Below are 16,330 nucleotides of genomic sequence, written 5' to 3' on the forward strand. Positions count from 1 at the left end.
GATGCCAGTATATAAAAGCGCTTGCAATTCCTTTATTTTAAATTTTATATTCCCTTATTTAAATTATTTCTCTTTTTTACCCTATCGTCAATCGCATGCCTAAACGGCTGTCAGAGGAGAAAATAAACGATCACAAACAGGCATTAACCGCATCCACACCAATGTATGATATTTCCAAGGAGCCTGGATTACATTAATCAACTGTTAGTAGATACTCTAGACGGCTGTTTTCAAGTAGGACAGTAAACACAGGTGGTAGACCTACAGTAGTCTCCAAAGTGACGAAGCGGTTAATCAAAAGAAAAGTCATGGAATGGGTTCTAAAGGCTTCTAAAGAGGTGTACCGGGAGCTGGTTGGATTTGGCTATGATATCTCATACCAGTCAGAAATTAACGTACTGAAATCAATGGAGTTCCATTTTCTGATAGAAAAAAAGAAGCCATTTCAGACAAAAACGCATACGTAGCATCAGTTAGAACGGGTCAAGGAGCATCAGGATTAGGCAATGAGTGACTGACAGCAAACAGTGTACTTTAATGAGACCAAGCTCAGCGTATAGGGCTTTGATGATGCTGATCACTATTGGAAACGGCCAAGGGACCTTCTTCAACATCATGACCTGGATTTTGCAATCAATCACGGAGCTAGCAAAATGATGCCCTGGGGTTGTATAATCTCTGAAGGACCAGGATATGCTTGCTAAATTTACGATGGAAACTTGAACTCGGGTGTTTACCAGCATATTTTGAACACTACGCTTCGTGATACTATGAAGTACTACAATTTCGACTGGTCCAACATTTAGCTTTAGCATGATAATAACACAAAGCACAAGGCATAATCTACAATAGCCTAGTTATGTAGTCACCAAGAGAGCTATGTTAACTATTGGCCAGCTTAGATCCCCGACTTAAATTCAATCGAGCACGTAGGACATCAATTGAAGTTGAAATTCAACTATTACGAATATAGAGCAAAGAACATGGATGTGTTTTGGGAACGAGTTGATGAAATATGAAATGACTTTCATAAAGATCTTTGCCAAGGTCATGTAGATAACATTCCGGAAAGAACTCAAGAGATTATTAATAGAAAAGTAGGACCAACTAAATATTAATAAATAAGTTCATTCCGTTCAAATTTTCATTTTTTCAAATTTTCAAATTGCGCGCCTCATACTTCCTTCAATACTTATCCAATAGGGCATAAACTCTTTGGGATTTTTCAAGACATCTAGGAAACTTACTACATAGGAACAGAGGCAGTTTGTGCCATTGTAACAGGATGTGCGCTACAAAAACCAAGAAAAATGGATTCCTTGCAGCAGTTTTGTGACCTACTGTACGTTTTAAACGATTTGTGGCAGAGACAGGAGGCAGTGCGATCAACAATCAGTTACCGGATGTCACACGATTCTAAGATCTTTCGCAAGATTGATAATACAGTGGGTGTGGAATAGGCGTGTTATTTCTCTCGATTAATAAAAGTAATAAAATAAGTCGAAAAATCGATGAGTCTCTTGAACCTCTTTATTGAGTAAGGACGAGAGAGGGAGCCCATTCAATACAAACTACGTCTTAGAATATAATAATGTGATTTAGGGTCCGAGGTAGTACGGTATAAATTGTGTGGGCTGTTTATCGTATATAGCACTTTGGGCTATATATGATATACAGTCAAATTATTAGTTGAAGAATCTTTTGAGTGATCTCACACGACATTAAGAAAATTATTAAGGTAAATACGACAGTGGGTCAAAAAACTGCACCAACGCAACTCAGTTTTTCTGAAATACAAGTATAGCTATGTCAGTTTAACAGTAAACATTACGAAACTTGGAGCAAAAAGAGTTACTACTGTTACTATTTATTGACAAAAGTTTCAAAGTCAGATGCGGAGTATTGATCTAAAGAGCACTCAGCAAAAAGAGGAGGTCGGTTGGTGCAGTTTTTTGACTTTTAAAATGAAAAGGTCTTTGAGATCATATGTCCGGACTGAGACTATTCCGGCAGATTTAATCTAATCTTTCTTATACCTAGTCACACTGGGGACCTTAAAATAAACTTTTTTCGCAATTGTTTTCTTTTTTTTTTCTTTCCTGCTTTACCCAAACTCATTGTACATCGTCAGTATCTATCCATCATTAGAAATGTCCAAAAAGCTTCCATCCGATATTCAAAACAGTATCAAAACATTATTAGAGAACAGTGATGATCCTGCAGTCATTGGGAAACGGGTTGGAGTGCATAGAAATACCGTCAATAGGTATGCAAATAAGTGGATGCACGATGGAATACGTAAAAGAGGAGGTAGACCGAGCATTGTGGCAGAGTCAACACGTCGATACATCAAGAGACAAGTGCTCACAGGTTGTTTGAGGACTGCCAAGGACGTACAAATGAAGTTGGAGGAGCTGGGGCGCCCTATGTCGTATCAATCGGCAATTAATGTCTTACATTCAGTTGAAATTTATGCTGAGATCAAAAAGAAGAAGCCATTATTGACTGAAAAGCACAAAAAGACTCGATCAGCATGGGCAAAAAGCATCAATATTGCACTACTCACGACTGGCGACGTGTCATCTTTTCTGGTGAGACGAAAATCAACATTTGGGGCTCTGATGGCTGCAAGTATTATTGGAAAAGAAAATGTGATCGTTTACAGCCTCACCATATCGACGTTACTGTGAAGCGTGGAGGCGGTGGTCTCATGTTATGGGCTTGTATAACCAGCGAAGGGCCTGGATACGCATGTCGGATTTATAATGGTACCATAAATTCAGAGGTATACCAAGAAATCCTTGGTACAAGTCTACAAGACACTATGGAGTACTATGGTCTTAACTGGAAAGTGTCGGTATTTTAGCATGACAATGATCCTACACATCGATGAAAGTCTACGACACAATTGATGAAGGATAGTGGCATGATTTACATCGACAATTAGCCATCACAAAGTCGAGACCTTAATCCTATTGAGCATATACAGTAAGGGACAAAATCAGTCCGTTTTTTGGTTTTTTCGCAATGCCTCGCCGGGAATTAACATTAGAGATCCGCTTTGCTGACCCTAAATTTGCACGCAAGCTAAACGAAATTATTGATGTAGCCCAATTGCTTCTACCACCATTTCTTCTGTAGTTATGGCGGAAAAAGTAATTTACCGTGATTGTTGCTAACTCCCGATTTTGCGTTAGGTACAATATCTCCAGAGACAGTCACTGGATTGATTTGAAGCTTAGTTTGGTATGTCTTACGACGTCAGTGAACGCTTACGCATTCTCATACAGTGGCCGTCAAAACTGGTCGCATGTTTTCATATTTTGCCTATACGCACTACCTTCTACTTTATTTCTTGGCTTATTACAATGATATATACACCATTCGAAAGAGCAAGCTCTGGACAATTAGCTGGTAGTACAAACAACGCCGTAGAGCCAGTATACTGGTAGTAATTAGCACTTAAAGTCCGACGGTACATGCGACCAGTTTTGACGGCGTTTGTAAGTAACATAATATAGCCACAAAAATGTGGCTTAATTATAATTTTTTTATGTTTTTTTCTTCTCTTTCTTCTTACATCGTAATATTATTTACATGTAAGTGTTTTTTTGTTAAATTGCAGCACGCCATTAAGACATTATACCATTGCAGATCCGACATGCGTGCAATTTCAAATGACAAAGTAAACAGCATCTACTCATTGCTGAGATCCAAGAAGTCAAACAGCAAAGTAGCGAAACAAGCTGGTGTTAGTCGTACCACTGTTCAGAAGTACCGCTCATCTCTTAAGATGAGTAGAAATGTTGATGAAGCTGGTCGGCCATCTCTAATTAGTCAACGCATGGTGAATTACATCCGGAGATTAGTCACCTTAGGAAGAAAAAATAATGCTGTAGAGATCCAAAAAGCTCTAAAAGAAGAATTTGGGATATCTTTAAGTGATAGTACAGTACGCCGCGTTCTTAAAAAAGCTGGCTTTATAGCGTTTGTCAAGCCTCAAAAACCTTTGATACGTAGCCAAAACATCATGAAACGTCTTCAATGGGCCAAATCGCACCAACATTGGTCTGTAGATAACTGGAAACGGGTCATATTCTCAGATAAGACTAAAGTAAATCGTTTTGCATCCGACAGAAAGGCTTATGCATGGAAACTACCCCATGAGGAATTGAACTCGTGACATGTGCAGAAAATCGTCAAGCATGAGGGTGGTAATATCATGGTCTGGAGCTGCCTTACATGGGAAGGTATTGGATGGATAGTTGATGTTGGTCATCGTATCAGTAGTGAAGGCTATCTTGAGGTCTTAAAAGATGATTTATTCAAGACAATGAGAAGCTATGGCTTGGATTCTTCCAAAATGGTGTTTCAGCAGGACAATGATCCGAAGCATACATCGAAGGTAGTGAAAGAATGGATTGACCAGCAGCCATTTGAAGCATTGAAATGGCCTCCTCAATCACCAGACCTAAATCCCATAGAGCATATGTGGGCTCATTTAAAGAGAGAGCTATTTCATAGCTATGAGACACCACCAAGTAGTATGCATGAGCTATGGGAGTGTATAGGCCAGACCTGGTATGCCATTTCTAAAGAAGAATGCCAAAAATACATCGAAAGTATGCCGAAAAGGTGTGCTGCAGTTATTAAAGCAAAAGGTCGTTGGACTAAATATTAATTTTTTTAAATAAAGTGTGTAAAAATGTTGACTTATAAATGCCGTCAAAACTGGTCGCATGTACCGTCGGACTTTAAGTGCCAATTACTACCAGTATACTGGATCTACTGTGATGTCTGTGTTACCATATAATTGTCCAGAGTTTGCTCTTTCGAATGAAGTATATTTCATTGCTATAGACTAAGAAATGAAGAAGAAGATAGTGCGTATAGGCAAAATATGAAAACATGCGACCAGTTTTGACGGCCACTGTATTTTAGCGCATTTTATTTTTTTACATTTTTTCTTTTTGCCCATTTACTTCATCTCAGATTAGCCAAACACGCCATGATAGCAAAGAATGCCGATAAACATGCCCAAATTGAGAATATGCTGAACCACTCCGTTCCATGGGATGTAATTCAGAGAAAAGTAGGCTGTGGAAAGTCCATGATTCGAAGAATTTCAAGGAAAACCAAGATGCAGTCAAAAAATAGCGCGGGTAGACATCGTTTACTCACACCTAGGGAGGAAACCAATGCAGCTAGAGATATAAGGCTAGGCTTATCTAAAAGCGCAGCTGATGCCTCCTTTGGCGTTAAAAAACCAGATCGATCAGTCAATCGAAAAACAATTACTCGTACTTTCAAACGCAAAGGTCTAAAATTGGCTAAAAAAAAGACGGCACTTCCACTTAATAATGACGGGCAAAAGGCACGATATGATTGGGCAAAGGCTCATAAAGACTGGTCCGAGACTGATTGGGAACGCGTTTTCTTTTCTGATGAGACAAAGATCCAAAAAAGAGGGTCTAATGGTCTAGAATACGCTTGGAAAGAGGATAATGCACCTTATCGAGACCATCACTACAAGAAGAAACATGCTTATGGAGAAGGCGGGATTATGCTTTGGAGTTGCATAACTATACATGGAGGGGGCTACATGTCCTGGCTACAAAGTAATGTAAATGGTGAGCTATACACATCAGTACTTGAGGAGGAATACAAGGAAACATTGAAGTACTATGGACTGCAAAGTAGTGACATGATCTTTCAACAAGATAGTGCAGGCATCCATTATGCTTCGGCTCCTTCAAAATGGTTCCAAAAGAACAAGGTTAAGCTCCTGAGTTGGCCAGCATACTCTCCTGACCTTAGCTCAATTGAAAATGCATGGGCCATGCTTAAAAAGAGGGAACAGATGACAAGACCACCCCCTTCCGTGGTTGAGGTTGATCAAGCATTTGTTGACCGGGTTTCGAAGCTTTGGTATGACCTAGCAACTCCAAAGTACTGTAGAAGCCTTATTCACTCTATGCCCCGTCGAGTTCGGGACGTAATCCAGCGTAAGGGCTGCGATACCAAGTACTAATCGAAATTCAAAAAAATAAAAATTCATTATTTTCAATATATCTTCTTATAACATGTCGGAAAATAAAAAATACCATTTCCGACAAATATTGTCAAATTTGTTGAAGGGAGAGGCAAATTTTTTGTCAACAAAGCGGAGCTCTAAGTTAAATTCCCGGCGAGGCATTGCGAAAAAACCAAAAAACGGACTGATTTTGTCCCTTACTGTAGTAACAGTAATAACTCTTTTTGCTCCAAGTTTCGTAATGTTTACTGTTAAACTGACATAGCTATACTTGTACAGTGCCTCACAAAACCCTTCAAGTGTTTTGGTTTTTTTCGTTTTTTGCTTGTCACCGAGTACTAAGTACAGCAATTGGTAGCATGCCATACCTCATCTGAAAGCCACGGTGATAGGGTACTTGGATAATGTTTAAACTCCGAGTTTCATTTAATGACAGCGGAGTAATAACATTTTAAAAACAGGCACACACTTGAAGGATTTTGTGGGATTTAAAAAATCTCAAGTTAATGTCGTAAAAATCATCATAAACGACACAAAAGTGTGGCTTATTAATGTTTTATGTAAAAGTTTTTTGCTTTTTACATTTTTCTGTATTTTTTTTGCTCTTTTTTTTAACATTACCCAATTAAGTGACATGCAACCAATTAGCAATGACATTCAGAGCAGAATTGTTCAACTTCTTAAAGAAGGGGTTTCTGGTGAAGAAATAACAAAAAAGACTGGTGTTAGTACTGGAGCAGTTTCAAAAATTCGAAAAAACCACGATTTGGGAGATTTAAAAACTAATGAAGGCAGACCATGCCTAATCTCGACATTACTGGGTCGGCGAATCTTGCGAAATTTCAACTCTGGCAATTACAAAAATGCTTCAGATGCTGCTAGAAAGCTGTTGGAAGACGGTGAGAATATCAGTGCACAGACTATACGACGTTTTTTAAAAGATTCAGGTTATGCAGCAATTCATAAGCCTAAAGTCTTACCTTTGACGAAGCACCGTATGAAGGAAAGATATGAATTTGCCCGTGCACATCTATCATGGACCATCGACGATTGGAAAAAAGTAATTTTCAGCGTCGAAACTAAAGTGAATAGAATTGGTTCAGATGGTTTACAATGGACTTGGACCAATGGCAATAAGTTAAAAGGCTTTCAGGTTCAGCATATGATCAAGCATGGAGGAGGCTCATTGATGCTGTGGGGCTGTTTAACATGGCATGATGTTGGATACCTATCCAATATCAAGGGAAGCATTAATTCTGACTTTTATATTGGTATTTTGGAAGATGAGTTAATGAAAACGATTGATTGGTATGATCTTGAAAAAGAAAATATTATATTCCAGCAAGACAATGCTAGTATCCATACTGCTAAAAAGGTCTCTGAGTGGCTGGACAACAATAATATTACTGTATTAAGATGGCCTTCTCACTCTCCAGACTTAAACCCTATTGAGAATCTTTGGTCAATTCTGAAAAGACGCTTATTGCAGTATGAAAAGCAGCCTGACGGAATGCTTGAGTTATGGTCAAGAGTAGAGAACGTTTGAGAGTCAGTTACTCAGAATGAGTGCCAAAAACTCATAGAAAGTATGCCTGAACGTATTAAAGCAGTTTACAATGCAAAAAGGGGTCATACTAAATATTAATTGTTATAAAATAAAAATCCCACAAAACCCTTCAAGTGTGTGCCTGTTTTTAAAATGTTATTACTCCGCTGTCATTAAATGAAACTCGGAGTTTAAACATTATCCAAGTACCCTATCACCGTGGCTTTCAGATGAGGTATGGCATGCTACCAATTGCTGTACTTAGTACTCGGTGACAAGCAAAAAACGAAAAAAACCAAAACACTTGAAGGGTTTTGTGAGGCACTGTATTTCAGAAAAACTGAGTTGCGTTGGTGCAGTTTTTTGACCCACTGTATATCTGTTAACAAATTTGCACGATTATTTGCAGTGCGGTTTTTAAAGCTTATTTTGTATTCAAAAGATGCTCCTTTTCATGGCGATTCTAATGGTATGCTTTTCGGTGTGGTTGGATAATTCTAACGGACGTTATTCAAGAAAATGTAAACGAAAATAAGGGGAAAGGAAAATAATCAGCTTCACCGCATCGGGAATTGAATGAATGGAAGTCACAATTGGCCGACATTATTTTTCTTACCCATTATTTTTTTACCCTCACAGGATACATCAAGAAGACGATCTCTGGACGCATTGTTCACCCAATGCGCCAGCACACCAAACAGAAAAGAACACCAAAAGAATCAACATGAAAAACGAATATTCAATGGATACATCATTTACTTTATTTATCAAAACCACCATAAAACCCTTCACAATTGTACATTTTCCCCACTTACCTTGTATTAATATGTTATGTCAAAGCATCGATCGTTGTAATGTAATAATAAAGAAGTCTTTCTTCCCGCTAAATTTAATTTTGGCTGCCGAACATTTTTATTTTGCACGTTCAAGCAATTGAAGTCAAGAACTAGTTTAATTGTTGATCTGGTTGTTATTGTACATTAATAGTCTCCTGCAGTCTTCTATTAATTGATTTCTGTTATAGCTTCACCGTATAGCGAAACTAAACATAACATACAAATTAGCAACTGTCAATGATGACGAACAAGTATTTTGGTCGGTAGTCGCCAGTGTTTCTTTTTCCATGCACTGGAAACAATCGTTCCAATTGGATAAAGCATATCGCAAGATTGAACATTTTTTGGTTAACAGATGTTTATGGCTTTTGGAGAAAAAATTTAACTTTCGCTGTATTGGTCATTTTTGAAATTTGAAAAAAGGTTTAAACGCGAAAAAAATAAAGAAATTTAATGATAGTTTTATTTTTTTTTGTAGGGTAAATATTCGCAAAGCTATTCATGTTTTAAAAACTGTCTTCTTTTTTCAAATGGTCGTTTTTTGGTAAGCCTGTTCACCACTATTGTTGAAAGACCGATGTCTTCTTTTTTTATTTTTGAGGGCGAAATGCGGAAATTAAAAGCATTTTGCGATTATTTTGTTCAGAAGAATACATATTAGGAAGGTGGTTTGTGATTTTTAGCTTAGATCATTACAAACGTGTTACAAAACGGAACAAAATAGTTGTGTTTGGGAAAAAAAATGATCTGGTAAAAAAAAAGACTTGGTAAAAAAAAGACTAAGTAAAAAAAGAAAGACTAAGTAAAAAAAAAAGGCTCCAGCAATAGAAAGTTCATTGTTCAAATGAAAACAATAATCTAACAACAAATATACTTTATAGAAATGCAAATACCTTTACATTATAACAAAAGAATACATGTGTATCTTAAAGAGAATAAAAAAATAAAAAAGCTCTGCTAACATTTTGCTACAAGTGTCATGTTTTGACATGTCAATAAGATAATAGTCTTAGCATTCTAAGCTAAATCTTTATAAATGAGTTTGAATAAGAATAGATCCTGATAATTATCAACTGCCCTGAGCAGCCAAGTTTCACTTTCATATCAACGGTTGATTATTAACGTCAGTTTATAAAATTTTTCTTACGTCAAATCATATCGGTTGTAACTATCTTTTGTCATCTAGTTTCAGATCTTGCTCAAACTAGTATAAATAGCCTTGGAATTTTTTTAATAAAAGTATTCGACTTTAGAACTATTGTTCGGTCTCGTTAATTCTTCTTTGTCTATTTTAAATTCTCAAAACACTTCATTGACTTACCAGAATAGCATCATAATTATTATCTTGGTGTTATATGAGACACTAAGTTTTTTGTTTTAACTGTTTGCGACTATGTTTTCAACTCAAACGGTTGGTTTTTGGAATTATGAGGACAATCAGTTATCCGGAAAAGCACTTTTAGCTTTGCTTGTAATGTCGTAATCAATAGAGAAACATACCACGACGGTACATGTAGTAAAAGATACATGGGCGAAGGGCAGTAGAATTTTTTTTGAATATGGGCCTATTGTGATTAAGGTAATATTATTTATTAACAGCAGCTATAAATATATTATATATATTTAATTTATTCTAAACAAAAAATTATGCAATCAGTAAGTTATGTCTATATTTTTAATATATATAAAAGTAAAATTTCAATTTGTAGCATTTAAATTATTTTTATATGGCACAATAAATATTCGTTTGTTATTTGGCGTACATAGTTTTATGTCGGCATTGTAACTATACTGACTCTAAAATGTATGTAGGCGTACGACATACGTGGTGATAATAAAAACTACAGGATTTTTACGGAGACTTTGCGATTTGGACAATCAATTTAACGAAAGTCCGAAAATAATTTTACGAAAAATAAAAAAAATTAACGGAATGGTACAACAATTTTTGCGAAAATGAACTTAATTTTTTAAAATGGAAATAAATAAATTTTACGTTCTAAGCCATTTGAATTCACTATGAGTGACATATAATTTTACTATATGTTAAAGTTGAATTTGAGTGTTAAAAAGTAAAGATGGTTCAATGACATATAATTTACGTTAAAAGAAAACTTTATCATGTATCCATCACTCATAACTCGATATGAAAATAGTATTAATAAGCTACATGTAAAGTATATCCAATAGATAAGCTACAGGTTAATTCAGATAATCTTTATCAAGGATAAGATGTTGCGTAATTGCACGGTTAAATTATATTAAATCCAGGAACTAAATGACAATCAAACGCAGTCAATCATATACGAGTATTCTATGACAAATATAACAATGGAAGAACACGTAACCCTTATCTATTTGTCATTAGTTATATCATACTCATTAATTATTAACCCATAACATGAAATATTATCCGTGTATGAAAGTATAAATAGAGTATCACTTTCTTATTACATAAATCATCTTTTTATCTTCGCATATAGTTTTTACAAATGAATTCCTCTACACTGAACGAAATCGATTCTTCTAGAATTACTGAAGAAACTGAAGTACATGATGGTTAGTTTTATTTATTAATTTAGTAACTCGCCATAGATATTAACATCTTTTTACGTATCCCTACAGAAAATCAGTCATATACCGTGGCTCGAAGAAAAAGAGGTCCTTATAAGGTTATGACTGAAGAGCTTTGGAAGATTTTTTGGGAAAACTATACCGTTGATGAGAAAAATCTTTATCTTGCAGCAAAGTCCATTCATTTCCCTGAAGCAACCATGCGCAAATGGGTTGCTCGGGTCGAAAATGATAGTACAGGTGGAATGCCTGCTCTTATGCGACGTGGACGTACGGCTTCTCCCAGAATATCTACAGAACTTACTGTATTTATCGAGCGTTTTTTAGAAGAACATGGTGAATACAGTTTGGAACGAATTGCGCTACTGCTGCAAGAGGAATTCCCTGTAGATTTCGAAACAGTAATAAGCAATTCGGCTTTACACAAGCATATGCGTTCCAAGATGGATTTCACGTTGAAGAAGGCTATCATCTACCCCCGACGACGCAATAGTCCTGAAATAAAGCTACAACGCTTTAATTTCATCAACAGGATTATTTCTGAGGGGATAGTAAGGTACAACACAAATTGTATCTTTGTAGATGAAACTGGATTCAACCTGCATATCAACAGAACGCAGGCAAGATCAAGAAGGGGCCGACCTGCACGTATCATTGTCGAATCTACATCAAGAGGAAGAAACGTGACAGTTTGCGCGGCTATGAGCCATCGTGGTGTTGAATTGGTTGCATGCCATGTATGTTTTTCGATCTCTTTATGAATAGCATTAATTTATATCTAACTAATTATTATCACATACAGTGGCCGTCAAAACTGGTCGCATGTTTTCATATTTTGCCTATACGCACTATCTTCTTCTTCATTTCTTAGTCTATAGCAATGAAATATACTTCATTCGAAAGAGCAAACTCTGTACAATCATATGGTAACACAGACATCACTGTAGACCCAATATACTGGTAGTAGTTGGCACTTAAATTCCGACGGCACATGCGACCAGTTTTGACGGCATTTGTAAGTCAACATTTTTACACACTTTATTTAAAAAAATTAATATTTAGTCCAACGACCTTTTGCTTTAATAACTGCAGCACACCTTTTCGGCATACTTTCGATGTATTTTTGGCATTCTTCTTTAGAAATGGCATACCAGGTCTGGCCTATACACTCCCATAGCTCATGCATACTACTTGGTGGTGTCTCATAGCTATGAAATAGCTCTCTCTTTAAATGAGCCCACATATGCTCTATGGGATTTAGGTCTGGTGATTGAGGAGGCCATTTCAATGCTTCAAATGGCTGCTGGTCAATCCATTCTTTCACTACCTTCGATGTATGCTTCGGATCATTGTCCTGCTGAAACACCATTTTGGAAGAATCCAAGCCATAGCTTCTCATTGTCTTGAATAAATCATCTTTTAAGACCTCAAGATAGCCTTCACTACTGATACGATGACCAACATCAACTATCCATCCAATACCTTCCCATGTAAGGCAGCTCCAGACCATGATATTACCACCCTCATGCTTGACGATTTTCTGCACATGTCACGAGTTCAATTCCTCATGGGGTAGTTTCCATGCATAAGCCTTTCTGTCGGATGCAAAACGATTTACTTTAGTCTTATCTGAGAATATGACCCGTTTCCAGTTATCTACAGACCAATGTTGGTGCGATTTGGCCCATTGAAGACGTTTCATGATGTTTTGGCTACGTATCAAAGGTTTTTGAGGCTTGACAAACGCTATAAAGCCAGCTTTTTTAAGAACGCGGCGTACTGTACTATCACTTAAAGATATCCCAAATTCTTCTTTTAGAGCTTTTTGGATCTCTACAGCATTATTTTTTCTTCCTAAGGTGACTAATCTCCGGATGTAATTCACCATGCGTTGACTAATTAGAGATGGCCGACCAGCTTCATCAACATTTCTACTCATCTTAAGAGATGAGCGGTACTTCTGAACAGTGGTACGACTAACACCAGCTTGTTTCGCTACTTTGCTGTTTGACTTCTTGGATCTCAGCAATGAGTAGATGCTGTTTACTTTGTCATTTGAAATTGCACGCATGTCGGATCTGCAATGGTATAATGTCTTAATGGCGTGCTGCAATTTAACAAAAAAACACTTACATGTAAATAATATTACGATGTAAGAAGAAAGAGAAGAAAAAAACATAAAAAAATTATAATTAAGCCACATTTTTGTGGCTATATTATGTTACTTACAAACGCCGTCAAAACTGGTCGCATGTGCCGTCGGAATTTAAGTGCCAACTACTACCAGTATATTGGGTCTACAGTGATGTCTGTGTTACCATATGATTGTACAGAGTTTGCTCTTTCGAATGAAGTATATTTCATTGCTATAGACTAAGAAATGAAGAAGAAGATAGTGCGTATAGGCAAAATATGAAAACATGCGACCAGTTTTGACGGCCACTGTAAGACTAAGTAAATGTTCCCATCTTGCTGCATGCAAGCGAATAGACTCTTTAGGATCCTTTTTACATTGTTTGAGTTGGCGTAAAAGGATTCGGTTTTCTTCTTCCTCGGCCATTGCAAACCGATTCAAAAGAGCTTCTCTTAGCAGAGAGTAATTAGTACGAACATTGACAGGTAATGTAGGTATCCATTGCTGAATAACGACAGGAAGATATCTTGAAAGTTGAGTGGCAACAATGTTAAAATCTTCAATGCCGTGAACCGTTGCTTGTTGTTCAAATTGAATGATCCAAACTCGAAGACTATTACCAAGTTGGTAAGGTTCAATAGGAATTGTTTTAGCTTTCTCGTGAGCAAGGTACTGAGAGAATTCTGTAATTGATTTAGGTGGTGCAGTACGTCCTCCTGACATTGTTGTTTTGCTCTGATAATTAATAGGCGCTGTGTGAAAGGAACTAGTTGTTGATATTGATGATAAACTAGCTCGTCTATGTTGTTGTACTAGTGTTAACTCCTCCCAAGAAAGAAGTAGTGAATGCGGTAATGAACGAGCGCTTTCTGAGTAGCGACGTTGACGCTTATTAGGAAACGGTGAAAAAAACTGTTGATATGACCTCTTAATTGTTAAAAGTTAACACTGGGAGCCTCACCATGTATTATTGGGGGACAGCACAGTAATAAAGTTAAGCGGAGTAAAAGATGATTTATTTCTTTTTAAGTTCTATGTTCCTAATATACACTACGGCGCAGAAGAACACGAGTTGAAGCACCCGTACGCTTGCTCAAGCGTCTTTTATGCTAGTTCCAGCATATTTTTTGCCATTTTTTTTAAGTTGTTCTCCGCATTTTTTTTAAAACGCTTCAGTCTTTTTTATTGCTACACTTTTTTTTTTTTTTTGGCATGTAAATACTGAAATAGGGTGGATCTACTTGGCGAAATCACGTTTTAAACTATACACAACCTGAGTTATGCTATTAAAAGACGAAACGAAGCGATATTAAGCAGCTTGCATTTTTGTGCATGATGACTGTAATGGTCGTAAAGAGATCCCTATTCATTAGTTTCTTTAAGCAATTGCAAAGAAAGTAGATTATATGCAATTTTTTATTTTTTTTTAAAAAGACGCTCTGCAACTTTCTTTTTTGTTTCTTTCTTGAGCTATATTTTGCGGTTGTTTTTAGAATAGATAATTTACAACAACAAAAAAAGAGACAACATATAACTCAATCACGGCCAAAAATGTAAAAGAAAAAAACGAAGATCATGTTTTTTATGCTACTGTCAACTGTCGTATCCTAAATCACTTTTACATCTTGTGCTCCAGCTGACATGTTTTTAAAGGAAGCTTAAATTGTGAAAAAGAAGACATGTAAGCATTATGGCGAAGAGTTAGTAGTGTGCCTGTACCATTAGTTTTATTTATTTCAGCAAATTTAAACAAGACATGTTTTGATTGCCGTAACTTTTCTTTGTTTCCAATTATAGTACTGCTTCAATATACTTTGACTAGTCAAGTTACATTACAACATTTTTATATTAGTTGAACTGAGAGTGATTTGTCATAGTTGTGGATCTTTACTGTTTTGTATTAACTATGGGGAAGTAAACTGAAGAATATAAATACGTAATAGATATAAAAAAGAGCTTTATAAACTATTATCAAGTTCAAATCATATACAATAAAGTAATTCATTTATAAATTACTCCCTCATTCGGTAAAAATATTGTTTTGAGTAGGTTGTCCTTTATTATTATAATTTTTTCTGTTGTATTCAGTTTATTGAAGCCAAAGGAGCTTATTTGTTTTATTGCTAAAGAATAATAGATCCAATAATTGTTTCAATCATTTACATTAAATAAATAAATCCAAAAACAATCCAAAAAAAAACGCGTTTGCAAATGCTCTGAAATGACGTCGTTATAACTTACAAGTGTTTCAAAAAGTACAAAAAACTTCCGATTGTACTTCTTTTCCTTCTTTACATAATCCTGCTACGAAATTCTTACGACTCATAGTTATTTTTCACTATTCTAAACTCTTCTTAACAATTAAATTATTATTATTTATCTTGTACCTTAATCCAGTTATTTGCCCCTTTCCACCAAAATTGCTTTTTTATCCCGAATTATAATTATACGTTAGTCGATTAACACATGGCTCCGTGAAAGTGTAAAAGTAAATAGTTATGATAAAGAAAAATATGCTTACTTTTGATTCTAGTGATTTATAGAAGAAACTTGAATACCATGCTTTTACAATTACTTAACAAGATTTAGTTTTTTTTTAAAGGTAAATTGTAATCTATGTTGATATATATTGTGTCTAACGTATACCTATAGAACATGAGCTACTCTTTATTTAACCCTGTGCTTTATGAAATATTTAGTAGAAAAAAGTCTCTAAATGGTAGGAAAAAAAAACATACAAGTTCAGTACTCATAATGAAAAATCTTATTTTGATTAGTATATTGGATATAAGGTTGTAAATTCCTGTAACAGCAACGTAAAACTGTAGAGATAATGGAAGGTGTCAAACAGCATATCATTTTGTAGTGCAACTTGTTAACAGATACAAAACCTGAACCTCTGTTTAACAACTTTGAAAACGATTCTTTTTTATTACAGTTACAAAAGGTATAAAAATAGTTTCTTCTAAAAAGTTTTAAGCATAGTAACATATGAATAGAATTTATTTGGGTTATAGTCAAAGAGTGGTTGATATGAATATAGCGATACATAAGAGAAGATTAAATTATATTTTGAATGAAGTTTTGATGGTAATTAGAAAAAAAAGGAACGTGGAAAAAGAAGTTATTAAATCATAGACGTAGGCATAAAAGCATAAAAAATAAAAGAAGAAGATTGCATCAATGAAATGAAGAAAAAGGCATTA

The 16,330-nt window shown here is 35.7% G+C and overlaps 8 protein-coding genes across 8 annotated transcripts; 5 read left to right on the forward strand and 3 right to left on the reverse strand.

The window, feature by feature from the left end:
* Nucleotides 1-917: 917 nt before the first annotated feature.
* On the reverse strand, nucleotides 918-1,276 carry RO3G_03590 (uncharacterized protein; the record flags this gene model as incomplete). The annotated part of the gene is made up of 2 exons (XM_067658180.1): nucleotides 918-1,107; nucleotides 1,248-1,276. 2 exons carry the CDS (start codon nucleotides 1,274-1,276, stop codon nucleotides 918-920), a joined length of 219 nt encoding a protein of 72 aa, XP_067514281.1.
* A 1,257-nt stretch (nucleotides 1,277-2,533) lies between these two features.
* RO3G_03591 (uncharacterized protein) lies at nucleotides 2,534-2,866 on the forward strand (the record flags this gene model as incomplete). The annotated part of the gene is made up of 1 exon (XM_067658181.1): nucleotides 2,534-2,866. The coding sequence occupies one exon, from the start codon at nucleotides 2,534-2,536 to the stop codon at nucleotides 2,864-2,866; it is 333 nt and encodes a 110-aa protein (XP_067514282.1).
* Nucleotides 2,867-4,325: 1,459 nt separating this feature from the next.
* Nucleotides 4,326-4,436, reverse strand: RO3G_03592 (uncharacterized protein; the record flags this gene model as incomplete). The annotated part of the gene is made up of 1 exon (XM_067658182.1): nucleotides 4,326-4,436. One exon carries the CDS (start codon nucleotides 4,434-4,436, stop codon nucleotides 4,326-4,328), a length of 111 nt encoding a protein of 36 aa, XP_067514283.1.
* A 1,166-nt stretch (nucleotides 4,437-5,602) lies between these two features.
* RO3G_03593 (uncharacterized protein) lies at nucleotides 5,603-6,031 on the forward strand (the record flags this gene model as incomplete). The annotated part of the gene is made up of 1 exon (XM_067658183.1): nucleotides 5,603-6,031. One exon carries the CDS (start codon nucleotides 5,603-5,605, stop codon nucleotides 6,029-6,031), a length of 429 nt encoding a protein of 142 aa, XP_067514284.1.
* A 1,000-nt stretch (nucleotides 6,032-7,031) lies between these two features.
* Nucleotides 7,032-7,580, forward strand: RO3G_03594 (uncharacterized protein; the record flags this gene model as incomplete). Its single annotated transcript, XM_067658184.1, has 1 exon — nucleotides 7,032-7,580. The coding sequence occupies one exon, from the start codon at nucleotides 7,032-7,034 to the stop codon at nucleotides 7,578-7,580; it is 549 nt and encodes a 182-aa protein (XP_067514285.1).
* A 3,511-nt stretch (nucleotides 7,581-11,091) lies between these two features.
* On the forward strand, nucleotides 11,092-11,534 carry RO3G_03595 (uncharacterized protein; the record flags this gene model as incomplete). Its single annotated transcript, XM_067658185.1, has 2 exons — nucleotides 11,092-11,391; nucleotides 11,523-11,534. 2 exons carry the CDS (start codon nucleotides 11,092-11,094, stop codon nucleotides 11,532-11,534), a joined length of 312 nt encoding a protein of 103 aa, XP_067514286.1.
* Nucleotides 11,535-12,286: 752 nt separating this feature from the next.
* On the forward strand, nucleotides 12,287-12,397 carry RO3G_03596 (uncharacterized protein; the record flags this gene model as incomplete). The annotated part of the gene is made up of 1 exon (XM_067658186.1): nucleotides 12,287-12,397. One exon carries the CDS (start codon nucleotides 12,287-12,289, stop codon nucleotides 12,395-12,397), a length of 111 nt encoding a protein of 36 aa, XP_067514287.1.
* An 873-nt stretch (nucleotides 12,398-13,270) lies between these two features.
* Nucleotides 13,271-13,847, reverse strand: RO3G_03597 (uncharacterized protein; the record flags this gene model as incomplete). The annotated part of the gene is made up of 2 exons (XM_067658187.1): nucleotides 13,271-13,356; nucleotides 13,502-13,847. 2 exons carry the CDS (start codon nucleotides 13,845-13,847, stop codon nucleotides 13,271-13,273), a joined length of 432 nt encoding a protein of 143 aa, XP_067514288.1.
* Between the last annotated feature and the right edge of the window lie 2,483 nt (nucleotides 13,848-16,330).

The sequence above is a fragment of the Rhizopus delemar genome, genomic scaffold (genome assembly GCF_000149305.1).
Source record: "Rhizopus delemar RA 99-880 supercont3.2 genomic scaffold, whole genome shotgun sequence".
Taxonomy (NCBI): domain Eukaryota; kingdom Fungi; phylum Mucoromycota; class Mucoromycetes; order Mucorales; family Rhizopodaceae; genus Rhizopus; species Rhizopus delemar.